This window comes from Mustela lutreola, chromosome 4, assembly GCF_030435805.1.
Source record: "Mustela lutreola isolate mMusLut2 chromosome 4, mMusLut2.pri, whole genome shotgun sequence".
NCBI classification, from domain to species: Eukaryota; Metazoa; Chordata; class Mammalia; order Carnivora; family Mustelidae; genus Mustela; species Mustela lutreola.
This window is the reverse complement of record NC_081293.1, coordinates 157,641,702-157,666,684: the sequence shown is the minus strand read 5'-3', so window position 1 is coordinate 157,666,684 and position 24,983 is coordinate 157,641,702. Positions and strand designations below refer to the sequence as shown.

At 38.2% G+C, this 24,983-nt stretch overlaps 1 protein-coding gene across 11 annotated transcripts in view; it reads left to right on the top strand.

Annotated features, from left to right (window-relative positions):
- PDE1C (phosphodiesterase 1C) overlaps positions 1-24,983 on the top strand; it is a 523,080-nt gene that overhangs the window by 388,983 nt on the left and 109,114 nt on the right. Inside the window, exon 3 of one of the 11 annotated variants that reach the window (XM_059171513.1) lies at positions 19,975-20,070. The exons of the other annotated variants lie outside the window; for them this stretch is intronic. Within the exon in view, the coding sequence (XP_059027496.1) occupies positions 20,060-20,070 (11 nt within the window). The 5' untranslated portion in view covers positions 19,975-20,059. The remainder of the gene's footprint in view (positions 1-19,974; positions 20,071-24,983) is intronic. 11 annotated transcript variants of the gene reach the window in all.

Here is a 24,983-nt window from a genome sequence, read left to right as displayed (position 1 = left end):
GAGATAGAGCACAAGAGAACTGTCAGCTGAATCAACTCATTCGTTCACTTGCTCATTCACTTAGAAGACATTTTATTGTGCACCTACTATGTTATAGTCACTGGAGTTATAGGGATGAGTAGCAGTTTAGAGTGTTTATTAAAAATTCACATATCTGTGTTTTGTTCTTCTTTAAAATTTATTTTTCATTAAAATGGTGGTAGGAACCCCTAGCTGTTGTTAAGTTTTATGTTGCTTCCAATATAAAGTCACTAAACCCCTTAGCAACAGCTGTGTGTTTCTTGAATAGAGGCTGATAAACCGACTAGAATCACTACAACTCTTTGCCATGTAAGAACTCAAGAGTCATTCTGTCAGTCAGGGTTCAACTGGAGAAGTGCATGCCATAGGAGATATGTATTAGATCGTGATTGTTAGGGACAGTCTTACTCAATTCTGGGGGCTTCCAGATGAGATCCAGATATGCAGGCCATCAGGCAGGGCAGCCTGGAACTCTTTGACATGGTTGAAGCTGCTATTCAGCAGCAAAGTTTCTTCTGGGAAGACTCAGTTCTGCTTCTAAGGCCCACTTGTCTAGTATAATCTCCTTTGTTTAAAGTCTACTGATTATGGACTTGTATCATACCTACCTTCACAGCAACTCCTAGATCAGTGTTTGGTGGAATAATTGAGAACCAGCCTAGCCAAGCTGACACCTCAGAAAGACCATCACAGGGCACCTGCGTTGTTCAGTGGTTAAGCCACTGCTTTTGGCTCAGGTCATGATCCCAGAGTCCCGGGATCGTGTCCCATATCAGGCTTTTCCTGCTCTGCAGGGAGCCTGCTTCTCCCTCTCCCTCTGCCTGCCACTCCCCCTGCTTGTGCTCTCTCTATGTCAAATAAATAAATAAAATCATTAAAAAAAAAAAAAAAGACCACCACAGAAATGTTTGAAAAAAAATTGTTTTAAACTGTGTATTTTAATGGATAAATAATGGCCAGATTATCTCAGTCTACTATTAATTTTCTAATAGTACTTTGACATTGTTACATTATTTGGACTGAATTTATAAAACATCACAATTAGTTGATAAAAATCAATGAAAGGAAAAAACAGAGGCATTTTTGCATCAATTTTTTTGATGCAAACTGTCAAATTTGATGCATTTTGCATCAGTTTAGTCAATTTGTAAACTAAGATGTAAAAGGTGTGTCATTAGTTGCGTTAGCATTTCGAGGACAATCTGTGGCTTCTAATATTTCTTTTCATCATTTAGCTCATTCATTGGATGCCAGTCTCCATAGTATTGGGCATGGTCTTGGGATCTAATTTTAACTTGGTAAACATACAACTCAATATTTTAAAATATTCTATCTCTAAGGAATATGGTCACAGTATTTGTGTTTTAGTATGTCTTATTCATCTGTTCAGTCATTTGATAAATCATCCAATCTATGTTATTTATTGAATTACATAATGGTTAAAAACACTGGCTCTTGAGTCACATGCCATCACTTTCTAGGTGTGTGACCTTGGAAAAGTTACGTACACTGAGCCATTTTTTTCCTTGTGAAATAGTAATAATAATATAACTACTTTGTAGATTTGTTTGGAGAACTAACGGAGGTTATCCTGCAAAGTCAGAGTGTTTTCTTCTTGAAGTCATGGACCTGATTTTCAATCACTGTTCATCTTGGCACAGCACAGGGACTGACTGACAGAGGCATACAAACTGATCATAATAACACACCATGATGTGTCTGTTAATGGTGGCTGTCCTGAGCGTGGCAGAAGTCCCTCGAGTGAGAATACCTGCATATTCTTACTGTGGTGAGGTGTTTCGTCATCCAGTCCTCACATGGTGAACCTTAGCCCCACTATCAAAACTTGGCATCGAGATTAACGACACGATAAAAGAGGAACTGTTCCACCAAGAAGCTGAAATTAAAGAAAGAAAATTATATTGAAACTTTTCATGGAAAGTCAGGTCCATGACCTCCAGAAGTAAATTTAAAGATCCTAAAGAAATTTCTAGGTTACAGAGCAATATTACTAAATGATTGAATATTACCTTCTCAGAGATTGACCTACTGAGGGTTGTCACATGAAATCCAGTTTATCTGTATCCTGTAATTAAATCATTGTATGGTTATGGGCCCATTTTAACTTTGTCTTTAAATTAGATGTAAATTAAATTTTACATCTTCCCCTTTTACCTGCCCCCCCCTTTTTTCTGTACACTCATCTATTTCTCTCATAAGGTTTTATTTTGCTCTAGTTCTTTGGCTGCATATAAATACTTCCTGACTTGTAGGAGTAATTTTTACCTGTTCCCAGGTGATTGCTGGCATTGAAAGTAAATGACTCTGTCAAGTATATTTCCAAAGAACTTCTGCCCAGAGAACTTAACTCACTTTATGAATACCTTCATATAAGAGATATATTTTCCATCTTTGTATAATAAATCTGCTTATATCTTTGGGATATTTTTTCATATAATACAGATTTTATTGTTTTTTATTAGATTACTTTTCACCCTAAAATAAATTGCCTACCAATGAGTTGCAATACATTAACTTTCAATGAAAAATGAAATGAAAGGGAGGAATATAAAATTATAAATAGGGGTATGAATGGCATTATCCTAACAACAGGAGACTTCTCATAGTCTAGTTTGTGGGGCATGTGATTACATTTCCCGTCATTGTTCACAGGCAGACCACCTCACAGTACTTCATATAATCCTTTTGTTAGGCTTGTGTTCCATAAAATGGGACTCAAACACCTGCTTCCCATAAAGTTTTACAGGTTCTAATTTATTAAATACCATTTATGCTTGCTGATTTTTCTTGGTGATAGTCTCCGTATAGAATGAGTTATGAGTCACAGCCGACCTTATCTATGGAGGCCTATGTGTGTTGGGAAGGAAGGAATGGTGCCCAGGAATGCAGATGAGGCCGGATTACTGTATAATATGATTGGATGCCATTTTTCTTGCCCTTAGCTTCAAGGATATTTATCTTGCTCAGAACTTTCCACCCTCTGAGGTTAGTTCTGACTCTAAACACACACACACACACACACACACACACGTGCAAATTCTCATGATGTATTAGGAGGTTGTTGGCTCATTCTCAAAACCTATTCTTGCTCATCAGTTTAACTCTTTTTAAAATATCATCTTGCATCATAGTTATTTATATACCTAGCAGAGTGTCTGGCACAAAGTACACACATATGTGCATGCATACACGTAGCAGCCGCTGGGCATTTAGAAACACTCTGCTAACCACTCTACATGCATTATTTTATATAATTATCACCAAAACTGTGAAGCAAATACTCTTATCATCCCTCTCTTATCAAAGAAGAAATGAAAATACTGGGAGTTTGAAAAACTTGTATGAAGTCATTTGACTAATAAACAAAAAAGCTCTATCTTGGAACAGAAGGCTTTATATCCCATTAGCCACATGCTAGACTGCTGGGCAAACCCTTGTCTTGTTCACTTACTGTTGTATGACCGAATGACTATGCCCCTCAGTGAACTGGAAACTTCTTGCACCTTTTCTCTCAGTAGCCCATACCGCACCTGCCATAGCTTGACAGCAACAAATGCTGTTATCTCAACAATACACTTGACCAAGGGCATGGGGATTTTGGATTGACACCTCTTCCGATATCAAGCCCAAACCAAGAAAAGTGTTTGTCACTGCACAGTTTATTTATTTAAAGCAAAGGCAAAGATGGATTCACAGAATGACTTGTTATCCTTGTAGTAGTTTATACTGTAATATACAAAGTTAACACACTCTTGGGATTGAAGAGAAATTGACACTTGGGAGATAAAAACTAACTAGAATCTCATGATTCTTACACTGTTAAAAGAATGTGAAAAAATTGAAAGATTTGTGTAAGAATGAGATGACTGAAGGTGTTACATGTGGTGTCTGTGAGGAAATAATGTGGGAATACTTAACATAAAGAGAAGTTATGGTTAGATAATGACTTCAAATATATGAAGATTTTTGGAGAAATGTGATAGTGATCAATCAGTTTACACTTAAGAGAATATGTACTTAAAGTAAAATGTTTGGCTTGCCAATTATTATTCATTTAACATATTTACTTAATGCCCACTATGATCCTAGCACTACAAAGGAAATTTCAACCATAAGGGATTTAAAAGAAAAAAAATTTGCACACATTAAGTTATATAGTTCCCACTCTCCATTTAAAATGACAAATTATTTCCCTGGTTCTAAAATGTAGAAGGAATTGGGATGCCTGGGTGGCTCAGTCAGTCAAGCACTTGACTCTTGAGTTCACGTCTTGATCTCAGGGTTGTGAGTTCAAGCCTTCCATTCGGCTTAAAAAACAAAATTTAAAATGTAGAAGGAATTTATTTCACAGATAATTTTTCAACAAAAGATGCAATTTTTTCAAATAAACATTTCCATCTCTAAGAATTTTCTAAAAATAGGTGGCATAGCATTTTATCTTAATTTGATATTTTTTTCAAGAAGTCATGATAGCAAAGTCCAGGACTACTGATATTTAATTATAAAATATAGTGATAACACTTAGCTAGTCTATAAGAATAGAGTTGTTCGTTCTTATTTGTACATCTGAAACCACATAGAATACTGTCAATTTGTGACCTATTTGCTCTTGTTTCCTTGGTCTAGAATAATGTATATAGCACATCAGCAATCTTCAAATGTTTATTAAGTCAAATTAATTAAATTACGTGCAAACAATCATTGGAGATCTTGCACTGAATTTGCGCTGTTAGGCTGTGAGCAACATGAGGTCCATGTCATAGATTCCTCTGTTGGTCTCCACAGTGTCTAACAGAATATCTAGTCTAGAGTAAGTATGTTCATTTATCATTCACTATATGAAAGAATGCAATAAAAGAAGTCTTAGCATAGATTTTACCAAGTTTTTCAACTGAATAATAATTCAGATAACACATTTGACTGCTGGTTAAAATGCTCCTAGTTTGTGATGATTAAAAAAAAAAAAGCATCTCATCAACAAATATGGTCAGTTGGCAAAGCTTCCAAAGGATTTCCATAAGTCCTTTAAAGTGTATTAATTCCAGTGATGAACCATAGAGGTTAGGATGCATAATTTATTGTTAAATTATTAGTTTTACTCACTTTAGTTGACATGGCAGGTCTTTATTGAGTTGGTTCTTTCTCAAAAGAATAGTGGAAGTTCAGTGATTGTTGGAAAAAATTCTTATTCTTATCCATTTCTGTAGTGAGTTGAAGCACTACTTAGCAGTAATCAGTAGGAGAAAAATTATACATAGAACCTGCTTCCTTCATATTTGTGTGTCCAGACACACTAGATTTAGATATTTTTAAGAAGTGAGCAGAGATGTGATATCTTCTTTTAGGAGAATCTGAAGAATCTAAAAAATTAACAGTCGTTGTAGGACCCTAAATTTAAGGCTTTTACATTTAAGAGAAATTTCTTTAATTCTATACAAACTTTTTTCACTTTCAGTGATTTTGCTTGCAAATTTTATATGGTCTCCAAATCCAAATTTTGCTGTTACCCCTAATGAGAAATGCTAAAAGTTTCCTTAGGATTATTAGTTCATTAAAGTTTGAAGTTGTTTCTCTTTGCTTTTTCATTATGTTCTGTGCTTCTCTTTAATGCTTATCAAATCAAGAATGGGAGGGATGGGGTGGCTGGGTGGTAGACACTGGGGAGGGTATGTGCTATGGTGGGCAAGAGTGAGTTGTGTAAGAATGATGAATTACAGACCTATATCTCGAAACAAATAATACATTATATGTTCATAATAAAAAAAGGAAATGAAATGGTTTATTTACTATTGCCTGGTCCTGCATCTTGAGAGGCTGAATTCTACTTCCATCCTGGGTTGGTGTGGAGCTCTAATGACAAGCATTCCCCAAAAGACTATACATAGAGTCCGCTATGTTCCTGTACTCTGAGAAGGTTGCCATGAAATTCAGAACATTCTCACTGTCTGAGTTTTCTTTTGAGTGTAAGTTCATTGCTCTACTTACATGTTTAAGTATAAATGGGGAAACCAAGATTGAGAGTCAGAATAGATTTAAGGGGGGGAAATAACCACTTACTCTCTTCTCTTAATCTTATTTTTCTAAATTATAGAGATAACCAAAGAAGAACTGATTATTACATAAGCAATAATGCTGGCCCTTTGATTAAAGCTGTACATGTAATTTCCTAGCTGTCCAATGGGCAACTGTAAAATCGTGATTACATTGTAATAATAAATGAGTTTGACCAATTGTTTTCCTGTTTGACTCAGGCTGCTATTTTTGAGAAACCTCGCCTAAGGAAATAGTCTTCCCATGAAGTGCTCTCATTTGGAAAGCTTTGGCAAAAGAATGGACTATCCTGAAACTTAAATTCTTAACTAGTATAACATAATGCATAGATTGACTAAAGTATCTAGGACTCAAAGATTGACAAGTTCTACAGTGAATATAAATGCAAGAACTGAGCTAAGAATCTGACTTTGTGGTATTTGATTGCAATTTATAATTGACTGGAGAACAGATGTATAAAAAGTTCATTCATTAGAATTCCTTACTGAAGTGAATTAATTTATTAGTGGTGTACATAAGATTAAAAATTTTTCCATGTATTTCCTGGCATATTTGTAAAAATAGGATCCTCGTGGTACCTATAGAAAGGAAAATACAATTTGTTAGAAGTTTTAGTCATCCCATATATCTTCACATATTTTCTGTGCTCTATAGAAATACTTATTTTAGTATTTTAAAAGTTTCTTTGTAGAATCCCATATGCCAATATTTGCAGAAGCTTTATTTTCATATCAAAAAGGTATTTTTTTCTTAAAAAATTTAAATATTGGGCACCTGGGTGGCTCAGTGGGTTAAGCCTCTGCCTTTGACTCAGGTAATGATCTCAGGGTCCTGGGATCGAGCCCTGCATTGCATCAGACTCTGCTCAGCAGAGAGCCTTCTTCCCCCTCCTCTCTCTGCCTGCTGCTCTGCCTACTTGTGATCTCTCTCTCTGTCAAATAAATAAATAAAATCTTTAAAAAATTTAAATATTTCCTTTAGATATGGAATTATTTCATAAAAAGCACAGTTCCTTATTAGTACATTAACTCCTTGCTATTGGTTACTTCCTTAAGGTTAGTGGTATAGCTTTGGCCGTATTTACCCATTAGTCCATAAAGTTATTTGTTCAAATGAAATATGAAACATCCCAATATGTAACAGAAATTACAATATAACACTTTGATTTTAGAATTGAGACGTACTTTTTTGTTTTTTCAGCATGTCATTTGGGAAGGCTAAGAAAGATCTATTATGTGGATTCTATAAGTTATCTGGTAACCATGTATACTTACCCATTTTACTTTATGTGTGTGTGTATATGTATATATGTTATATATATAACATATAATTATATATAATATATATGACATATAACACACACACACACACATGATTATATTATATTAGTCACCCTTCAGTACATCATTAGTTGGATTTGTCTGCTACCTTGATGTGGTGATAGTATCACAGGTGTTTGCATCTGCCCAAACTCATCAGACTGTTCACATTAAATATGTCTACATCTTTGCAAATCAGTTATATATCAATAAAAAGCTTTAAAAATAAAACAAACAAGAAAATCAATTAAGTAGAAAGTATGTATGGTCTGTTAGTGTCTTTTTGTTCTTTAGCTTATTTTATATTGGCATTTATTTATTTATATTTTATTTATTTTTTTAGCTCTTCTATTTTTTTAATTTAATTTATTTTTTCAGTGTTCCAAGATTCATTGTTTATGCACCATACTCAGTGCTTCATGCAATCCATGCCCTCCTTAACACCCACCACCAGGCTCACCCATCCCCCCACCCTTCTCCCCTCTAAAACTCTCAGTTTGTTTCTCAGAGTCCACAGTCTCTCATGGTTCACCTCCCCCTCCGAATTCCTCCCCTTCACTTTTTCTTTACTTCTCCTAATGTTCTCCATGTTATTCTTATGTTCCTCAAGTAAGTGAAACCATATGATAATTGACTTTCTCTGCTTGACTTATTTCACTCAGCATAATCTCCTCCAGTCATGTCCATGTTGATACAAAAGTTGAATTCATCCTTTCTGTTGGAGACATAATATTCCATTGTATATATGGACCACATCTTCTTTATCTATTCATCAGTTGAAGAGCATCTTGGCTCTTTCCACAGTTTGGAGACTGTGGCCATTGCTGCTATGAACATTGGGGTACATATGGCCCTTCTTTTCACTACATCTGTATCTTTGGGGTAAATACCCAGTAGTGCAATTGCAGGGTCATAGGGTAGCTCTAGTTTTAATTTTTTGAGGAATCTCCACACTGTTTTCCCAAGTGTCTGCCCCAACTTGCATTCCCACCAACAGTGTAAAAGGGCTCCCCTTTCTCCACATCCTCTTCAACATTTGTTGTTTCCTGTTTTGTTAATTTTTGTCATTCTAACTGGTATCTCAATGTGGTTTTGCTTTGTATTTCCCTTATAGCTAATGATGATGCTCATTTTTTCATGTGTTGCATTTTTTTTAAATTGAAGGGACAGATTGCCAGTGGCATTGCTTTTCTCCAGTAAGATCTATAAGTGCAGATAATTAAACTTTTGTTTTCTTTGGAGCAAGGTTTCTTGGCATTACTCACATTTCAAGTCAAGTAATCCTCTGTTGTGGTGGGCTGTCCTGTGTATTACACGGTTAGCGGGATCCCTGGCCACTAGTACACTAGATGCTGGCAACACTCTTATTACAAACAGAATGTCGCCAGACATTGCTAACTTTCCTGTGGGCAACAAAATCCCCCTCCTTAAGAATCACTGCTGAGGCCGAGGCAGTAATGTGCACATTCAAGAGTCAAGTTTAAGTCTAATGGAAGCCTTTGGGCAAAATGAAATAGGTAATAGATTAACCTGCTTCCTGTCACTTGTGGGGGGAAATACAGGAATGCTCATTTCTAAGGGTTTACACATTTTTTCATCACTCTTTCCTCTCCTGCATCTTTCCTTGTTCCCCTCCTTTCTTTCCTCACTTTCTTCTTTCGGCCTCTTTTTTTTCTCTCTGTCCCAACATCTTTCTCATACAGATATAAAATCTGTAATTTTTTTTAAATATTTCTGTTAATAACTGGGCATTTAGGGATCTTCTGAGACTTGCAATGTTGGTTGCCACTTCTTGATGCTTTATTATCTACAGTCAGGATTGACTGGTGTAAATGGAACATCTGTGATCTTGGTAAAGACTGGAGCCATGAACAATGCTATGCTAAGGGCAATCTGGCAAGAGGCTAGACTGCATGAATGATGGAAAGCTTCTGAGTTGCTACGCAGAGAAGCAGAGTGGATTAAACATGACTTCTTTACTATTCTATATTAGAAACATAAATAACTTCCTTCAGTTAAAATCTAATTGGAACAGAGGGGAGCCATTCCAGTTAAAGATGATAATCTTATATCAAGCCCTTTATTACCCCCCTTTCTAAAATTTCCATTGAAAATCCAAGGAATAAAAAAATGAGATGAAATATATATCTATGCAAATGTATTTCCATTGCCTTTCAAACAGTCTTACCAGGTATTTGGGAAGGTCTGGAGAAGTGGGCATGCTCTTGTTCTGCTGGTGGAAAAGAGAAGATTGCTATATATTTTTTAGTGGCGGCTTTAGCAATATAAGCATCAAAGAGTTGAAAAATATTCTTTTCCTTTAATACTGATACTGGACTTCTAAATTTTATCCTCACAAAAAGTGCACAAAAATACAGACATAAAAATTTTATTTAAATATATCTCATAATAGCAAAAATTAGAAACAACCTGAATGCCCTCCATTAATAGAGTGATTATATAAATTATGGTATATATTTAGTGACAAACTTTGTTATTGTTAAAATTGTGTTGGAGAAAAACATTTATAGTATGGGGAGAAATTTATAGCCTATTAGGTAACAAACATTCTTCCAAATAATTTGTGTAACACAGTCCAAAAAAATCACGACTTAGAAAAATCTATTTATGGGTATATGATAAAATATTAAAAATTATTATCTCTAGGTAGAACAATTTGATGTGACTTTTATTTTCTCTTATTTTGTAATAGGCATTTTATAGATTTTCTGTAATGACCAGGTATTCTTTTTGAAATAAAACAAAGTTTGTAAAATTTAAGAAAGCCTAATGGGGTACTATACAGGGAATGCCAATGACAAGTGTGCTTATCATTTATGAAATACTATTTCATTTGGAATCATCTCTGATATTTTTTTAAAGAACATAAGGTAGGGAGAACTATTTTTATCTCACATTTGTACATGTGTTACAGTAAACACAAAAGAAAACAAAACCAACCCTAAGTTGCTTAGAAGAAAATTTTAAATAAAACCCAAGAAAAATTTCTCAGTTTGTGTTAGAAAATGTTTTGTGGTGGGTAAACAACTTATTATTGGTTGTCTGACTAGTAGAAAAGAAAGGAGTAAAATATTAATGCATATCAGGTTATTCATAGCTTTGACCAGAAATTCTTCTAACCAAAAGCATGTGAATGAGGGAGAATAACTAGGATATGGTGGTTCTGTGTTTAATTCAGGAACAATATTCCAAATGTGAGAACCGGCAGTCATAATGATATGCGCATTTGTCCTTATAAATTATGTTAGCCAGTCATCCGGGAGTGTCCAAAGAGAGAAAGAAAAAATACTAGAGACAAGTCATAAGAGACAAAGGGGGAGAATTTTTTGACTTATTCTTCTATCATTGCAGAAGTAAAAATGAATTATATCAGAATATCTGAGACCACCTTTCCTATTTAACTTATGAAATCTTTGGTTAATCAAGTGATAATGTCACAATACTAGAAAAGAGTGGATGAAATGTTCTTAAAATAGAAAGCTGGTTCAGGGAGAGTCGCATGTTGTGGTTACTGCTTTGCTGCCATAAATGCATAGTCTTATATCTTTTTTGCTCCTTATCTTTTTCTCTTGCTATATGATAAAAAAATTTAAGTGCGTGAAGAGAAGGGAAACTCTCTTGTGGTATAATTGTCATTTCACCCCAAGTTTGCCAGATCCCTTGGGAGAGCAGTGCTCCCCAAATCCCATATGATAGAACCTTCAAGCCCTGAAGGGTTTCAAAGAAAAACATAAATCGTTTTGTCAGATCTCGGGGGGAAATACCTTACACAGTAGTCTTACCTCAGAGAGTCCGAGTGAGTGTCGCATCCATGGTAAAAGATCTAAGAAGACAAACACCGAAGTTTGCCTAACTGTCTTTAACCTGGATTTTCGCAACATTTCCATCCAGAAGTCTCTTTGTGACAATGCCTGGTAACATCCTGTGGGCCAAGTGTTCTGTGGAACACCACTTAGAAATGCCAGTCAAGATGACTTGAACCACACAAGGCCATTTAAGTAATTAGAGTATTTGTCTGAAAGTGTCACCACCACCCTACAAGGTCAGAATTATCAGCATGATTTTGTTCATTTCATATTTTGGTCTAAAATCTGCCCTGGGTTTCTGTATTTTTAAAAGCACTCAGGAAATTCAAATTCAGTGTTGGCTTTGGGAATCTTTGCACTAACAAATTTTAGAATAATGCCAATACAACGATCAACTTCACTATTCCTGTAATAGTAGTACTATTGCTATTACTTCTTCAAAACACTTTCTTTCCTGCTTATCTCGTTGCTACTGCCTGTTGACTTGCTGCCATGGTGGCAAATAGATCACAAAAATGTGAAGGACAGTATGTTCTGGACAGTATGTTCAATGAAGGTGAGTTAGTGGCTCTCATTCTTAGACAAAGTAAGAACGAATCCTTACCACATGGACCACAAGGGCCAGTAAGAAGTCTCCAAGAATAAGGAACCATTCTGGTAATAAAATCAAGTAGTTGGGTGATCCATCTTCTCTGGCCTTCCCCACTTGTGTCCATTCTCTGTGTAGGTCCTGCTCCCCCTTCCCACTGTGGTCTGGGCGCAGACATCTCCCAGCTCTCTGCAGAAACCTCAGCACTGGTGCCCAGACACCCACTCCTCTAGCATCTGGACATCTGATACCCTCTTGGGCACGCCCCCTCCTTTGGAGGGAAACACTAATAGGTATGTAACGTCTTTCTGCCTTTGCATTCATCCCTGTGAAAGGACCCCAGAGCTTTGTCCCAGGGCTAAATATGCATGACCTGTTTCAAATGACCACCAGAGAGTTACTGTCCAAAGTAGGGGGGTGGTCTTGTCCCACATCTGCCTTCTGCTCCTGAGATTCAGGTAGGATAGAAAAATGAAAATAATAAGAACTGCCCGTTTAACTCGTGTTCTGTCCTTTTGGGATCCCTGCCCCTCTTACAGACCACATTTTGGAGTAGAAGAAACTTTCAGAAAAAGTCTTCCTAATGTTTTCTTCCCTGTGCCTTCCTCTGTTTGAGACAGTGTCCGCTACTACCCATAGGACATCGTCTAAAGTGGACACTACCGACCCGCCTCCTTCCTTTATTGTTCTTCCGCCTTCTTTGGAAAGGGAGCAGGGCTGTTGGCTGGCAATTGCCCTGCTGATGGCCTAGGGAGACATAAATAGTATACTGGACTCATGGTTACTGCCCTTTCAAGTGGGACCAAAGGCATTATATTCCCAAATATGAAGGGAAGAAATTCAGGAAATCACTTGGAAATTATCTCATATTTCTCCCCTCCCCCTTCTCTTCCCCTGACCTCTTCTCAGAATACCTATTTTAAAGTGCTCTCTTTTCCTAAGTAGGAGATGGAGGGTCCCGTGAACTTTGCCACTGATTGCTTTCAACTTTGGGTTTCTTGGTGTCTTTAGAAATTGAAATCAACAAGTTCAGACCTTATAATTTTTCTTTAATGCCCAAAGCAATCTATTTTAAGATTTCACGTATTCTGTAGAATTTATCTCTTGGTGCCTGCCTCCCCTACCAGACTGTACCCTCAAGATGCATGGGTCCAGCACAGCTGCAGGAATATATTAGGACACATGAAATACTTGTTATGTTGAGCTGTCCAATCTCGCTTGCATGTCTACACCTGTGGAGTCTTGTCTGACCTCTACTAGGAATAAATTCCCTCTTGTGTGTGCTCCAGCGATATTTGGTTATAGCTCTGGCCCAGGATTTGCCAAAGAAGATTATGGTAGTTTTGCACTGAGCTCCCATGCCAGGTGTGAGTGCCTTGGGAGCCGGCATGGTGCTGCACCTGTTTCTCACATGCCACGCCTGCCTCTGAGAAGTTGCTCAGCACAGTGAATGTAGGCAGGCAGTGGATAGAAGGCAGAGGATTTCTCACAGCATCCTCAAGATGGGCAAAGAAACTGTGGCTTCTGTACTTCCTGTGTATGATCTGATCTTCATAAGCTTTCTACTCTGCTGGGTCTGGGTCTGTAATGGGGTATTCCTGTGTGTGTGTGTGTGAGAGAGAGAGAGAGAGAAAGAGAGAGAGAGAATAGAGAGAGAGACAGAGTTTGGTGAAGGTGGAAAGAGAGAACCTATAATACAATTTATGAAACTCCACCCAATCTAATAATTTAGATGGTCCTTTTAGGTGACTCCTGTTTAAAAATATTTAAATACATAGACTTACAGATTTCCATATTCCTTTTCCTGTTGCTCTCCAGGACAGCATGGGCCTTATGGTCTTCTCTCTCTTGTCCACTTGGTCACTGCAAATCTCTAGCTAAGGTCTATATTTCTCCCCAGCATTTCAGCCCTGCTCTGCTCCTGAGATGCTACGATCTCGTTGAGGCCTGGCTGTAATTCCCACTTGGTTCCTATGGCCCTCATCCATGGCAACACTCTTGGTAGTCCCACCAGTCAGCTTTGTCAGCTGTCCCGTGCCCTTATGCAGGGCTCAGGGGACCTCTCACACCTCCCTTCTTCCCACCCAGGAGCTGAGGGAGACTCCTGGGTGTCTCCCTCTAACTGTCTTGCTCTAACTGTCATCCAGGAGCTGCTCGTACTGGGATGTGCTGGGTTGGTGTGAGAATGGCCTGGGTGTCACTGCAAGGAGTCATTCTCTTGCCAAGTCCACAGAAGGCTAAATGACAGTGTTGACCTATCCAACAGCCGCTCACCTCAAGATTTTGGCCAAGCACACGATGCATGTCCTAGGCTCTTTCGACCACTTCCTGGGGACCTGTCATGGTGAGAATGGCCGTTGGCAGTAGTTGGTGGAATTGGGAAGGGGGAAGATGAAAACACAACATTGTCTTTTTTGTGATGATCTTTTTGTGAATCTGGGCAGTAGATTTCCCTGCATGAAGGGGAACTAGGGTTTTAGGGAAGGGAGGTCTAAAGCAGTAGGTCACTTGGGCCACAGGTTTTACCTTTCCGGCTCTGATCTGATGGCATCTTTGTGGAGGGAAATGTAAGAATGCAAGGGCTAGGAGAAAAGGGTGAGAAGGAATCCATACCTGGTCCATAGCAAGTGATGGTAAATAGCCCAGAACCAAAGCACTCACAGAAGTGGCTGTTCCCTGAGCCATATGAGGGTGACTCTCCATTTCAAAGAGCCACCCCCAACTATAGCAGAGATGCTTTTGTTGTTCTTAGTTCACACTAGCACTGGGGCCAAGCCTAGCCACTTCTTTGGTTCCACAGGGACACCTGTCATCAGGTCTGGCTGGCCTTCGGTGGTCCTGTAGACAGAGCAGGTGTGTCCTCAGCTGCTCTACCAGGTCAGGGATATCCCCAAGCCCCAGTTGTGTGGGTTTGCAGTTCCTTGAAAGAAAAAGCTTCTCTTCTCCAGAAACCCTTGATAGCTTAGGTGTGACCTCACCACCACTTCCTCGAGACTTGACAGATCTCACGTACTCTTCCAAAGTCAGGATGGAGTGTTGAACGTTTTGTGATTCCCTTAGTGTCTCTGTTTCCTTTGACAGAGAATCATCGAATGGGACTGTTTCCTCCGCATTTTAGTCCTGAGCAAGAGCCTGGAGCCTCAACAAAGCTCTTCTGAAAAAAGTTCTTTTCACATTAAATAGTAAAACATATTACAACACCACAGAAGCTCAAGTGTCATTATAAGTCTTACAGAGTACGTACTGAGTTTTAGAAGGTTTTCAGAATGTGACATGAGGAAGTCCTTGTGCCGTGGGGGCTTACCCTGCTCAGGAGGGGAGAAGTCCAAAAGCACAGGACAGTATTTTTAAACCATAAAAATCACCCCCATGAACCCTGAGAAATAATTTACTTGGGGTAAGGTAAGGTTTACTTGCATGGTAAGCAATATCCCTATTGATCCATCAGTATTTGCTATGATTGCTGCTAATTCCATGTAGATCAACTGTCCTTGTAAATTCTGACAGAAAATAGCTAACAGAGGATGAGCTGTGTTCCTAAATAGCTATGGGAGTTGGGCCCTGTCTTAGCATTTACCTTATTTAGCTACCTGCGCTATAGCAAGTTTGAGTTTCCAGCCACAGAGGGGGTGGGACATGATTCCAATAGTAGAACAAATCCCAGCCAGGGAGTACAAAGCCAGGGAGCTAATGCTGGTGAGGGAGATGATAGTGCCTGAATAAAAAGTCTTCTCAACTCTTTTTTTTTTTTTTTTTTTTGTATTAAAATATAGCAAAAGAATGGAGAATCTTGTGGCTTTTGACACATTCAGTTATTAGAATGTGCTGGAGCAGACAATGAATGATAATGCACTACAGGTCCAGATCCCAACCTGCCCCCCACCCCAGAGCTATTACAGAATGATTTACAGTTGGCAGGAAATTGAGTGGTAATTATGTGGAAAACAAACTTCAAATGTTAATAATATGCAAATTGGTTTCCTGTTTGATTGGAAATGACTATATAGTACAACACAATCGCTGTGACAGGTTCTTTCACACTCCTGCCTACTTACCCTCACTCCATCAGCCTCATGCCTAGCTCTGAATTTCCTTCTTCAAAGACCCTTCCTGGTCAGCCTGCCTTAGTGAAATCAGCCTCAAAATGAGACAGACTTCTGTAGAGGAACTGGAGAGGGAGAGCAGAAATGCAAGGAGAGAAGGTGCCTCATACCTCAGAACTCTGTAGGGATCATGGCCAGGAAAGGTGGAACCTGGAACCATTTAGGCAAGTCACTGGAGTTCTTCTTTCCTCGTCTTGTTAGTGTGCCGACCAACTGCTAGCATCTCTGTTTCTTCAGATGATCCAGAGAATCTCCAGCATGAAATCGCTTTGAGTCGTTCCCTGGTTCTTACCATGCTCTGAACACCACTGGATGTAAGCCCTTGTTGGATCCTCTCCAAGGCCATCAGACAGTTAACAGCCTACCGTTAACATTTCTCCCTTCCTCTGCTGAAACCAAGCAGAAGGATCCGGGAGGTAGATAGTAAACCCACCACATGAACAGAAAGACCCTATAAAACCAGCCAGGGTAAGGACAACCTAAGTCCAGCCTGTTACTACCAGTATTCCATTACACTGCAGGGCTGTGTCCCTTTTTCTTTTCTTTTCTTTTCTTTTTTTTTAAGATTTTATTTAATTATTTGACAGACAGAGATCACAAGTAGACAGAGAGGCAGGCAGAGCGGAGTGGGGGGAAGCAGGCTCCCCGCTGAGCAGAGAGCCCAATGAGTGGATCGATCTGAGGACTCCGGGATCATGACCTGAACAGAGGGCAGAGACTTTAACCTACTGAGCCACCCAGGTGCCCCTGTGTCCCTTTTTCTAAATTAAACTTTTCTGTTGAGATAGATGCAGATTATTACAAGAAATAATAGGGGGAGATTTCCCACATACTTTTTACCCAGCTCCACCAGTGGGAACATTTTGTAAAACTGTAGTACAACCAGGATATTGACATGAGCACAATCTGCTTATCTTTCTCGATCCCCCATTTTTATTGTATTTGTGTATGCACATCTGTTTCGTTCTATGAAACTTTATTACCCATGTAGGTCTATGCATTTTTACCACACTCAGGATCCAGGATAGTGCTATCACCACAGGCTCCTTTTATGTTCCCATCTTTGTCCCACTCTCTGCCCCCTCCCACTCCTGGCAGCCACTAACCTGTTCTTCATTTCACAGTCCTGTCATTTTAAGAACGCGATACAAATGGAATCTTTTAGTATATAACCAACCTTTGGGATTGCCTTTTTTCACTCTGGGTAATTTCTTTGAGAACTATCTTGCTTTTATCAGAAAGTTCAAGAAGTTATCTCATAATCAGCATGATTATGTTTCTCAGTTTAGTAGGATTATAAAGTTATTTCATACACATCCCATTTGATCCTTTCAACAAGGTAGAAAGAAAAGAGTTAAAAGGAAAACAAGTGTAGGTGACAGGATTCCGTGTTCCAGCTGTGGCTGAGGTTGGCTGGCTCTCCAGCAAACCAGTTCCCTCACCTCCCACACAGCCAGACTACATCTTCTAGCTTTTCTCCTGGAAGGGCATGACCATGCGACTGGTTTCTGGACAATGGGAAGTGACCAGTGGTGATGAATTTCAATTGTACCTGGTTCAAAAAACCCTCCCACCTGTGTCTTTCCACATTCTCTTTCCTTCTGTGGCCATCTTGGAACCTTTGTCGAGCTTGATGGAGCCAGGAGGTTGGGACAAACAACCCTGATTGAACTTTCCTGAATCTCTTGACCTTTAGAGCTGTGAGTCACCAGAGGTATGGGGGTGGCCACTGTGGATTTGGAGGCAGTGGAAGGGAGGGAACAATTGCAGATGGTAACACTTCCTTTCCTACCATTTCCTCCCGGGCCTGGTGGGGCTGGTCCTCCTGTCCTAGCCCAAGGACACGCACTGCACTGTCCTCACAAAAAGCACCCTTAACTCACCTTGGGAGTGTCTCAAGGTTTTTTTGGGGGGGGGGCTGTTTTTTTATTTCTTTTGTCTGTGTGTGTTTTATTTTATTTATTTATTTTTTATTTCTACAGTTCTGGAATTAATCTTAAGGATGGGAGCTTGGATAACTCAGCATCTTTTTAGCTATTCTTTGTAGGTTTTTATCCATGAATTCATTTTATTTATTTCTGTTATAAAACCAAAAGTTGGGGAGAAAGGTAATCCTGCATTTATCTTATTAAAATATACTATGTTTCTAGTATGGTAGGATTTCTGTGATTTTGCTGGGTGAGTGAGCTTTAGCTTCTCTGGATAATCATACCAATGCAATGCAATTCAGATTGAATAAGGAGCTGAGTTCAAGGAAGGAAAACGAGGGAGCCATGGGGCTGGGTTGACTCTCAAGATGTAGAGAAACATGTTTGTGTGTGGTTTCAACCTGCCTAAATCTTCCACAGACTTTCCTCTGATGTTTGCTCATTTCCCTTTTCTCATTACCACCATTCAAAGATGTTTTTAGTTTTTCTCATTCCTTTGGTCTATCGAAACAGATGTTTTTGAAGTGGCATGTTTATCCGCAGACAGAAGTGATGGCGATTCTTTGCACATGAATAGCTGCAAATGAAAAATGGCTTCTAGAACTTACCTATTGGCAGCCTGGCAGGATTTCATCTCCCCCCTGCACAGTCCCCAGCATGGCCTGTGGTGGATTCTGAAGGATGCTCTTTGTATTGTATTCTTTGTATTTTTTTTTTCCTGAAGAAAGTGGGCCAATAAAGTGGGTTCTTACTAGCATCCTTTCCTCCTAAGCTCTGCCTGAGAAGAGTCATAACTTTAGAGAGGCAGTGTTTTCTTTCAGGAATAAAGATTTTCTTAGCCTAATTGTGCATCTTGCACTTTTTTTTTTTTTTTTTTTTTTTTTTTTTGTGCGCTGTCCCCTTTTAACAGAATGTGTGAGTTGAGTGACAGTTACAACAAGTTGAGGGATAAACCAGTTTTGAGGAAATATTTCTCTAGAAGACCAGGAATGACTACAGGTGGCCCCTTTCTCAAGCACTGCATTACATTACTACAAGAACTCTTGCAGGAGGACAGTCAATATTGGAAACTCAAAATGAACTGAAGCTTTAACCTTGGGTCATAATACATCCTGAAAGACCATCAAAATAGAAACCTTCTTTTGACCTGAACAGAGTTTTCTGTCTAGTGTTGCTAGTGAGCTGGCATGCGTGTGCACACATGCTCACTCCCTCTCTCGCCCACAAACATGCATCCTGAAAGGAGATATACTCTGTAGAACCGAAAGCAGAAGAAGACTGACTGTGCAGGTATGTTTCATGGTGTAGCTTCATGAAAACAAAAGGAATGCAAATATTCATCATCCACAGTAACCAAGAGAGTTAGCATCCAAAGAATGGGCCCATGCTGATGGACCAGAACAGTCACATGGAGAACAGGATAATTCAAAAGCAGTTTGTGTTTAGCTGTTTTAATTATTCTTGTGCAGGTTCCCTTGCCTGCTTATGTTGTGCGTATATTAATATAAAAGGACAGGTGCACATCCTTATACATAACCAGCTGAACGTTGAGAGGAGAAGGCTGGAATAGCGCAGTGGTAGAGGGACACAGCCCCAGAACTGAAAACTTCATAAGACTTGGTATTTGGGAGTATACATTCATCAGCTTTGTTCCTTTTTATTCAGAACCATATTGGGTATATTTGGTTGCATTTCCAAATAAATTTTAGAATTAGCCTGTCGGTTTCCACCAAATGACCTGCAGAGAATTTATTATTTGGGATTAGTTTGTGTCTATAGATCAATTTAGGCAGAATTCATATTTCTTAAATACCCTGAGGTTTAAATTTCATGAATGTGGATTCTTTAATTTATTTAGGCCATTTATATATCTCTTAAAAATATTTTATAGTTTTTCTCTATAGAGTTCTTTTTTGTCTTTTATAAGGTTTATTTCTGTATACTTTTTATTATGATTTTTTGTAGTAGTACCCTTTTCCAATTGTTTATTGCTATTTATTCAGTGACTTTGCTAAATTCATCTTTTAATCACAATACTTCCTTTGTAAATTATTTTAGATATCCTGTCTATGTATGATTTCATCTGCATTAATAATTTTATTTTTTCTTTTGCAGTCTGTATACATTTTATTTCTTCTCTTTTCTTTCTTGAGCTGGTGAGAAGTTCCCATGCAGGCTTGAAGGGAAGTAGTGGTAATAGATGGCCCCATGGTAAGTTAGCTAGCTCAACAGGAAAGCTTACTGTATTTTAGTATTATGTATTATGATGTTTGTTGTAGTACTTTGGTTTTAAAGACCTGGTATCAGATGTAGAAAATCTACTTTTTCTCCTTCTTTGGGAAGAAATCTATTGTGAATAGGTGTTTCCTCAAATACTTTTTCTAAATTTGTTTTGAAGATTGTATCAAGTGATTTTTTCCCCTTTCTTTCCTTTTAAAATAATGAATAATATTTATTCATTGATTTAAAATATTAAAACAAGCTTGCATTCTTGCAAAGTGTGCTTGGTGTTTGCTTTCCATTTTATTTCTCTCTGGATTTAATTTGCTAAGTTTTGTTTAGGATTTTTGCATCTATGTTTATGAGAGACTGGTCTGTAATTCTTTTCTTATAACATTCTCTTTTGGTTTTGGAAGCAAAAGTATGAGCTGGAAAATACTTCCTTTTTTGTTTTTCTCTGGAAGATTGTGTTATTTCCTCTTTGAATGGTTTAGATGAATTCATTGATAAAGTGATTTAGCACTGTAGTTTTCCTGGTAGTAAAATATTAAACTGTGTATTCAGTTTCTTCAATAGATATAGAAGTCTTTTTATGGTATCTTTTTCTTATGTCTGTTTTGAAATATTTTCATGGATTTTAAAGTTTCATCTAAATTTTTAAATGTATCTGCACAAAATTATTTATATTTTTTAGTACTTTTAAAAGTCTGTAGGATATGTAGTAATAGTTTCTCTTTTATCCTTGTTATTTGGTTATTTGTGCTTTTTTTTTTTTTTTTTTTTTTTTTTTTGTCTTGATCAGTCTTGTTTGAGTTATCCATTTTATTAAACTTTTCAATTATTTGAATTATTGAATATTCAACTAAACTTTCTTTAGTTACCTAGCTTTTGGCTTTGCTGATTTTTTTTTTTTAAGATTTTATTTATTTATTGGAGAGAGGGAGAGAACATACAAGAAGAGAGGAGGCATAGAGAAGAAGGAGAAAGAGACTTCCTGATGAGCAGAGAGCCTGATACGGGCTTGATCCTGAAACCCTGAGATCATGACCTGAGCTGAAGGCAGACATCTAAAGGACTAAGCCACCCTGGTGCCCCGATTTTTGTTGTTGTTTTTGTTATTTTGACTTTGTTGATTTCCTAGGTATAAGTTTGCTTTCTACTTAATGAAGTTTTGTTTACTGTGTTTATTTTTTGCTATCATTTTTTTTAAAGATTTTATTTATTTATTTATTTGAGAGAGAGAGAATGAGAAAGAGAGAGCGCAAGTAGAGAAATGTCAGCGGGAGAAGCAGACTCCTTGTCAAGCAGGGAGCCCGATGCAGGACCCAATCCTGGAACTCCAGGATTATGACCTGAGCCGAAGGCAGTTGTCCAGCCAACTGAGCCACCCAGGCACCTTATCATTTTTTTAAATTAACTTGTTCTTTTTCTGTTTCTTGAGATGGATTAATTTATTCTTTTCCTAATTTCTTCAGATGGATAATGAAATCACTTATTTTCAGATTTTCTCCTTTTCTAATATATTTAGTTAAGTCTATATATTCCCTCTTAGAACTGCTTTACTTGTATGCTGCAAGTTTTGATGTATGATTTTTCATTAATATTTAGAATTATTTTCTCATTTAGTCTTTGGCCCATGATTATTTAGAAGTATATTCCCAAATTTTCAAACATTTAGAATATTTTCTTCCTTCCTTCCTTTCTTTCTTTCTAAGATTTTATTTATTTGAGAGAGAGCAAGAGAGAGCATGAGTGGGGTGGGAAGAGGGCACAAGGAAGGGGCAAAGGAGGAAGCAGGTGGGACTTGATCCTAGGATCCTGAGATTATGAACTCAGCTGAAGGTAGGCTTAACCAAGTCTACCTGGAGCCACCCAGGCACCCCCAAACATTTAGAATATTTTAAATCACTTTTTTTATTGATTGCAGCCTGACTTACACTGTTGTTAAAGAACACTGTCTGATTTCAGTTGTTTGGAATTAATGTTGAGATTTTTGCTATGATCCAGCCTATGGTCAGTTTTGATAACTGTTACTTATACACTTGAAGAGAGTGTTTATTCTGCAACTGGGTGTAGTGTTCAGTATGTGTTTAATTAGTTCAGTTTTCTTAGTGATGCTATTTAAAGTCTATAACCTTATTATTTTTTTTTAATCATTGATGACTTATACAGAGAAGTATGTTAAAATATAGATATGGACTTAGACAGCTGGTTTTTTTCTTATGTGAAAGAGTAATTAGAGCCCAGTTATCTATTTAAATCTCTTTGAATATCTGCCTAAGCATGTATTATTAGGAACCATAAAAACAAAATTGTCTTTTATTTATGAGATTAGCAAAAGGTAAAAGTTACATAACTAGTCCATTTTTGCCAGTCATCAATTTGATGGTCTTCTTGCTTTTGGTTTGGAGGTAACTAAATCAGGAAGCCACATGCCTAAAATAAGTCCTTTTTCAGAAACTATGAAAAGCAGTAATCCATACTACCACCAAACTCTTGCAGCATCTTACCATGGGACTATCACATGAGAGATGATATTTGTACTACTCTGTTCAGGCTACAAGACAAACCTCATTATAACAAAAATGTATACAATTTTCCCATTTGTTAAGGACGAGCTCTCCTCTACTCTGTGGCTAGATCGATCTTTTAAAATGCAGATCTTATCATATCATTCCCCTACCCGATTTAAAAATTCTCCAGGGGATCCCTAATATCTCCAGGAAAAAATTAAATTTCTTCAGCTTGGCATGATAAGCCCACCAGGGTCTAGTTTCTTTCTGCCTTCTTCTAATGTCTTATCTCTTCACATATCCTTAAGCTCCAGCTACCCATGGATTTCCCTGCATGGATCACAGTCTTCTGGCTGTTCTCTCAGTCCAGAGTTTGCCATTTTTTTTTTTTTTAATCCCATCTTGCTTGCCTGGCTGATACTTAGGTGGCCTCCAGTGGCTCTGATGTCCCGTCCTCAAGGGAGGGCCTTGTGTTTTGTATATGCTTTCTTAGCACCCTCACCACCTCTTCATGCTTTGCTATACCTCGAGGTAGGGGCTGATGAGCCTTCATCTTCCCTAATTAAGGGAAGGCACTGCATTTTCTCTTTCTGGATAGTTAGAGACTGTCACAGTGCCTGCACCCAGAAAGCACACATCAAATATTGAATGAGTGTTTCAAGGGCAGCCATCTTAATTAATTATAAAAACAAACAAATGACCAGAAGAACACTCAGATGGCATTAAAGCATACGCCTGAAGGTCACTTAGAGTATCCCATTTGGAGGAATTGTTTTAATTTTCTTTCTATGGCATTTAGGTAAGTGACAGAGGGATGGGAGTGACATGGAGGAAACAGGTGTGTGAAAAGTACACAAGAGATGCCTTTGCCTTACAAATACACGGATGTGATAAGCTGAAGCATTGAGGTTTTTATTCAAAAGAGTTTGTAGGACTCATGATTCACTGAGACATGTACAGGAAGTGTTTTAAAAGATCCAGTTCCCTTTTATGTTCTTTCAAACTAAACAAAGCCTGTCGTTGGCCACCCCGGCATTTTAGGAGTTACTCACCATTCTCAGAGGGAATGACCTTGGGCAGAAAGGACAGACATAAGAAAACACGTTTCCTGGCTTTTTATTCCAATTTATTTTTGCTCCATAGGCTTTTCTGATTATTTCATTGTAGTCGTGTGTAAAACTCAGCGCATGTGTATGCTTTCAAGGCATAGTATTATAGGGTTTTCAGGACCTTACTAGGGTGGGGAATAGTGCCTAGTTCATTGTAGGGCAATTTTCTGGGTTATGAAGTTGAGTCATAAAGTTATCTCCTGGGGGGTCCAGTTGGCTCAGTCTGGTTAAGCATCTAGCTCTTGATCTCAGCTCAGGTCTCCATCTCAGGGTCATGAGATCAAGCCCTGCGCTGGGCTCCATGCTGGCTATGGAACCTACTTAAAAAAAGAAAAACTTGGGGCACCTGGGTGGCTCAGTCATTGGACGTCTACCTTTGGCTTGGGTCATGATTCCAGTGTCCTGGGATTGAGCCCTGCATTGGGCTCCATGGGAAGCCTGCTTCTCCCTCTCCCACTCCTTCTGCTTGTGTCCCTGCTCTCACTCTTTCTCTTTCTTTGTCAAATAAATAAATAAAATCTTTAAAAAATAAAAAGGAAAAGTTATTTCATAATAAAATCAACCCCCTTAGCCCTAGAAATTATCTTTGTGCAAAAAAAAAAAAGAAAAAAGAAGACATTCTCTTTTCTATTCCAACAGCCTTTTTAAATTCCAAAATACAGTGTTCAGCCTTTCCTTCCTTAGTTCCTCTCTTGTGACGCTTTTATGCATTTCAGATAATTGCATAGTCTCAAGGTAACTCAGCATCCGGGACTTGCCCTGGGCTTGAGGGCACAGAAAACTGAAGAAGCACAGCATTTCATCTTATGTCTTATAGCCAGGAAGCCTGTAGAAAACAGTGTCTGTGGAGAAACGGAGGACTCCCGTAAGGCTGCCGTGGTTCATCCACAACGAAATTACATGCTATCCTAACAGAAAGGCGTGTTGCCAAAGTTTGAAAGCATAAGCTATTCCTAAAATGGTGTTGCACTTCTATATTGGAACTATTATCTGGCAGCCATGGTGACAGAAATGGATGGAGTGCTGGAAACTATGAACATTCACTTAGAAGAGGAACTTTATTATTGTTATTGTTGTATATTTCCTTTTCTGCTCCTTCAACTTTCTCCCTCCCTCTCCTGCTTTAGGTGCCTGAACCAGAATTATTTATGAATAGTATTAAATAGCTAGTTATATGGTGTACAGCTTACCATGGGATCTGTCCTTGGGGACATAGGCTTTTAGGTGAAATGAACCCACATGGAAAAACATCCAGACGGATTTCAGGAGGAGAGCAAAGGAA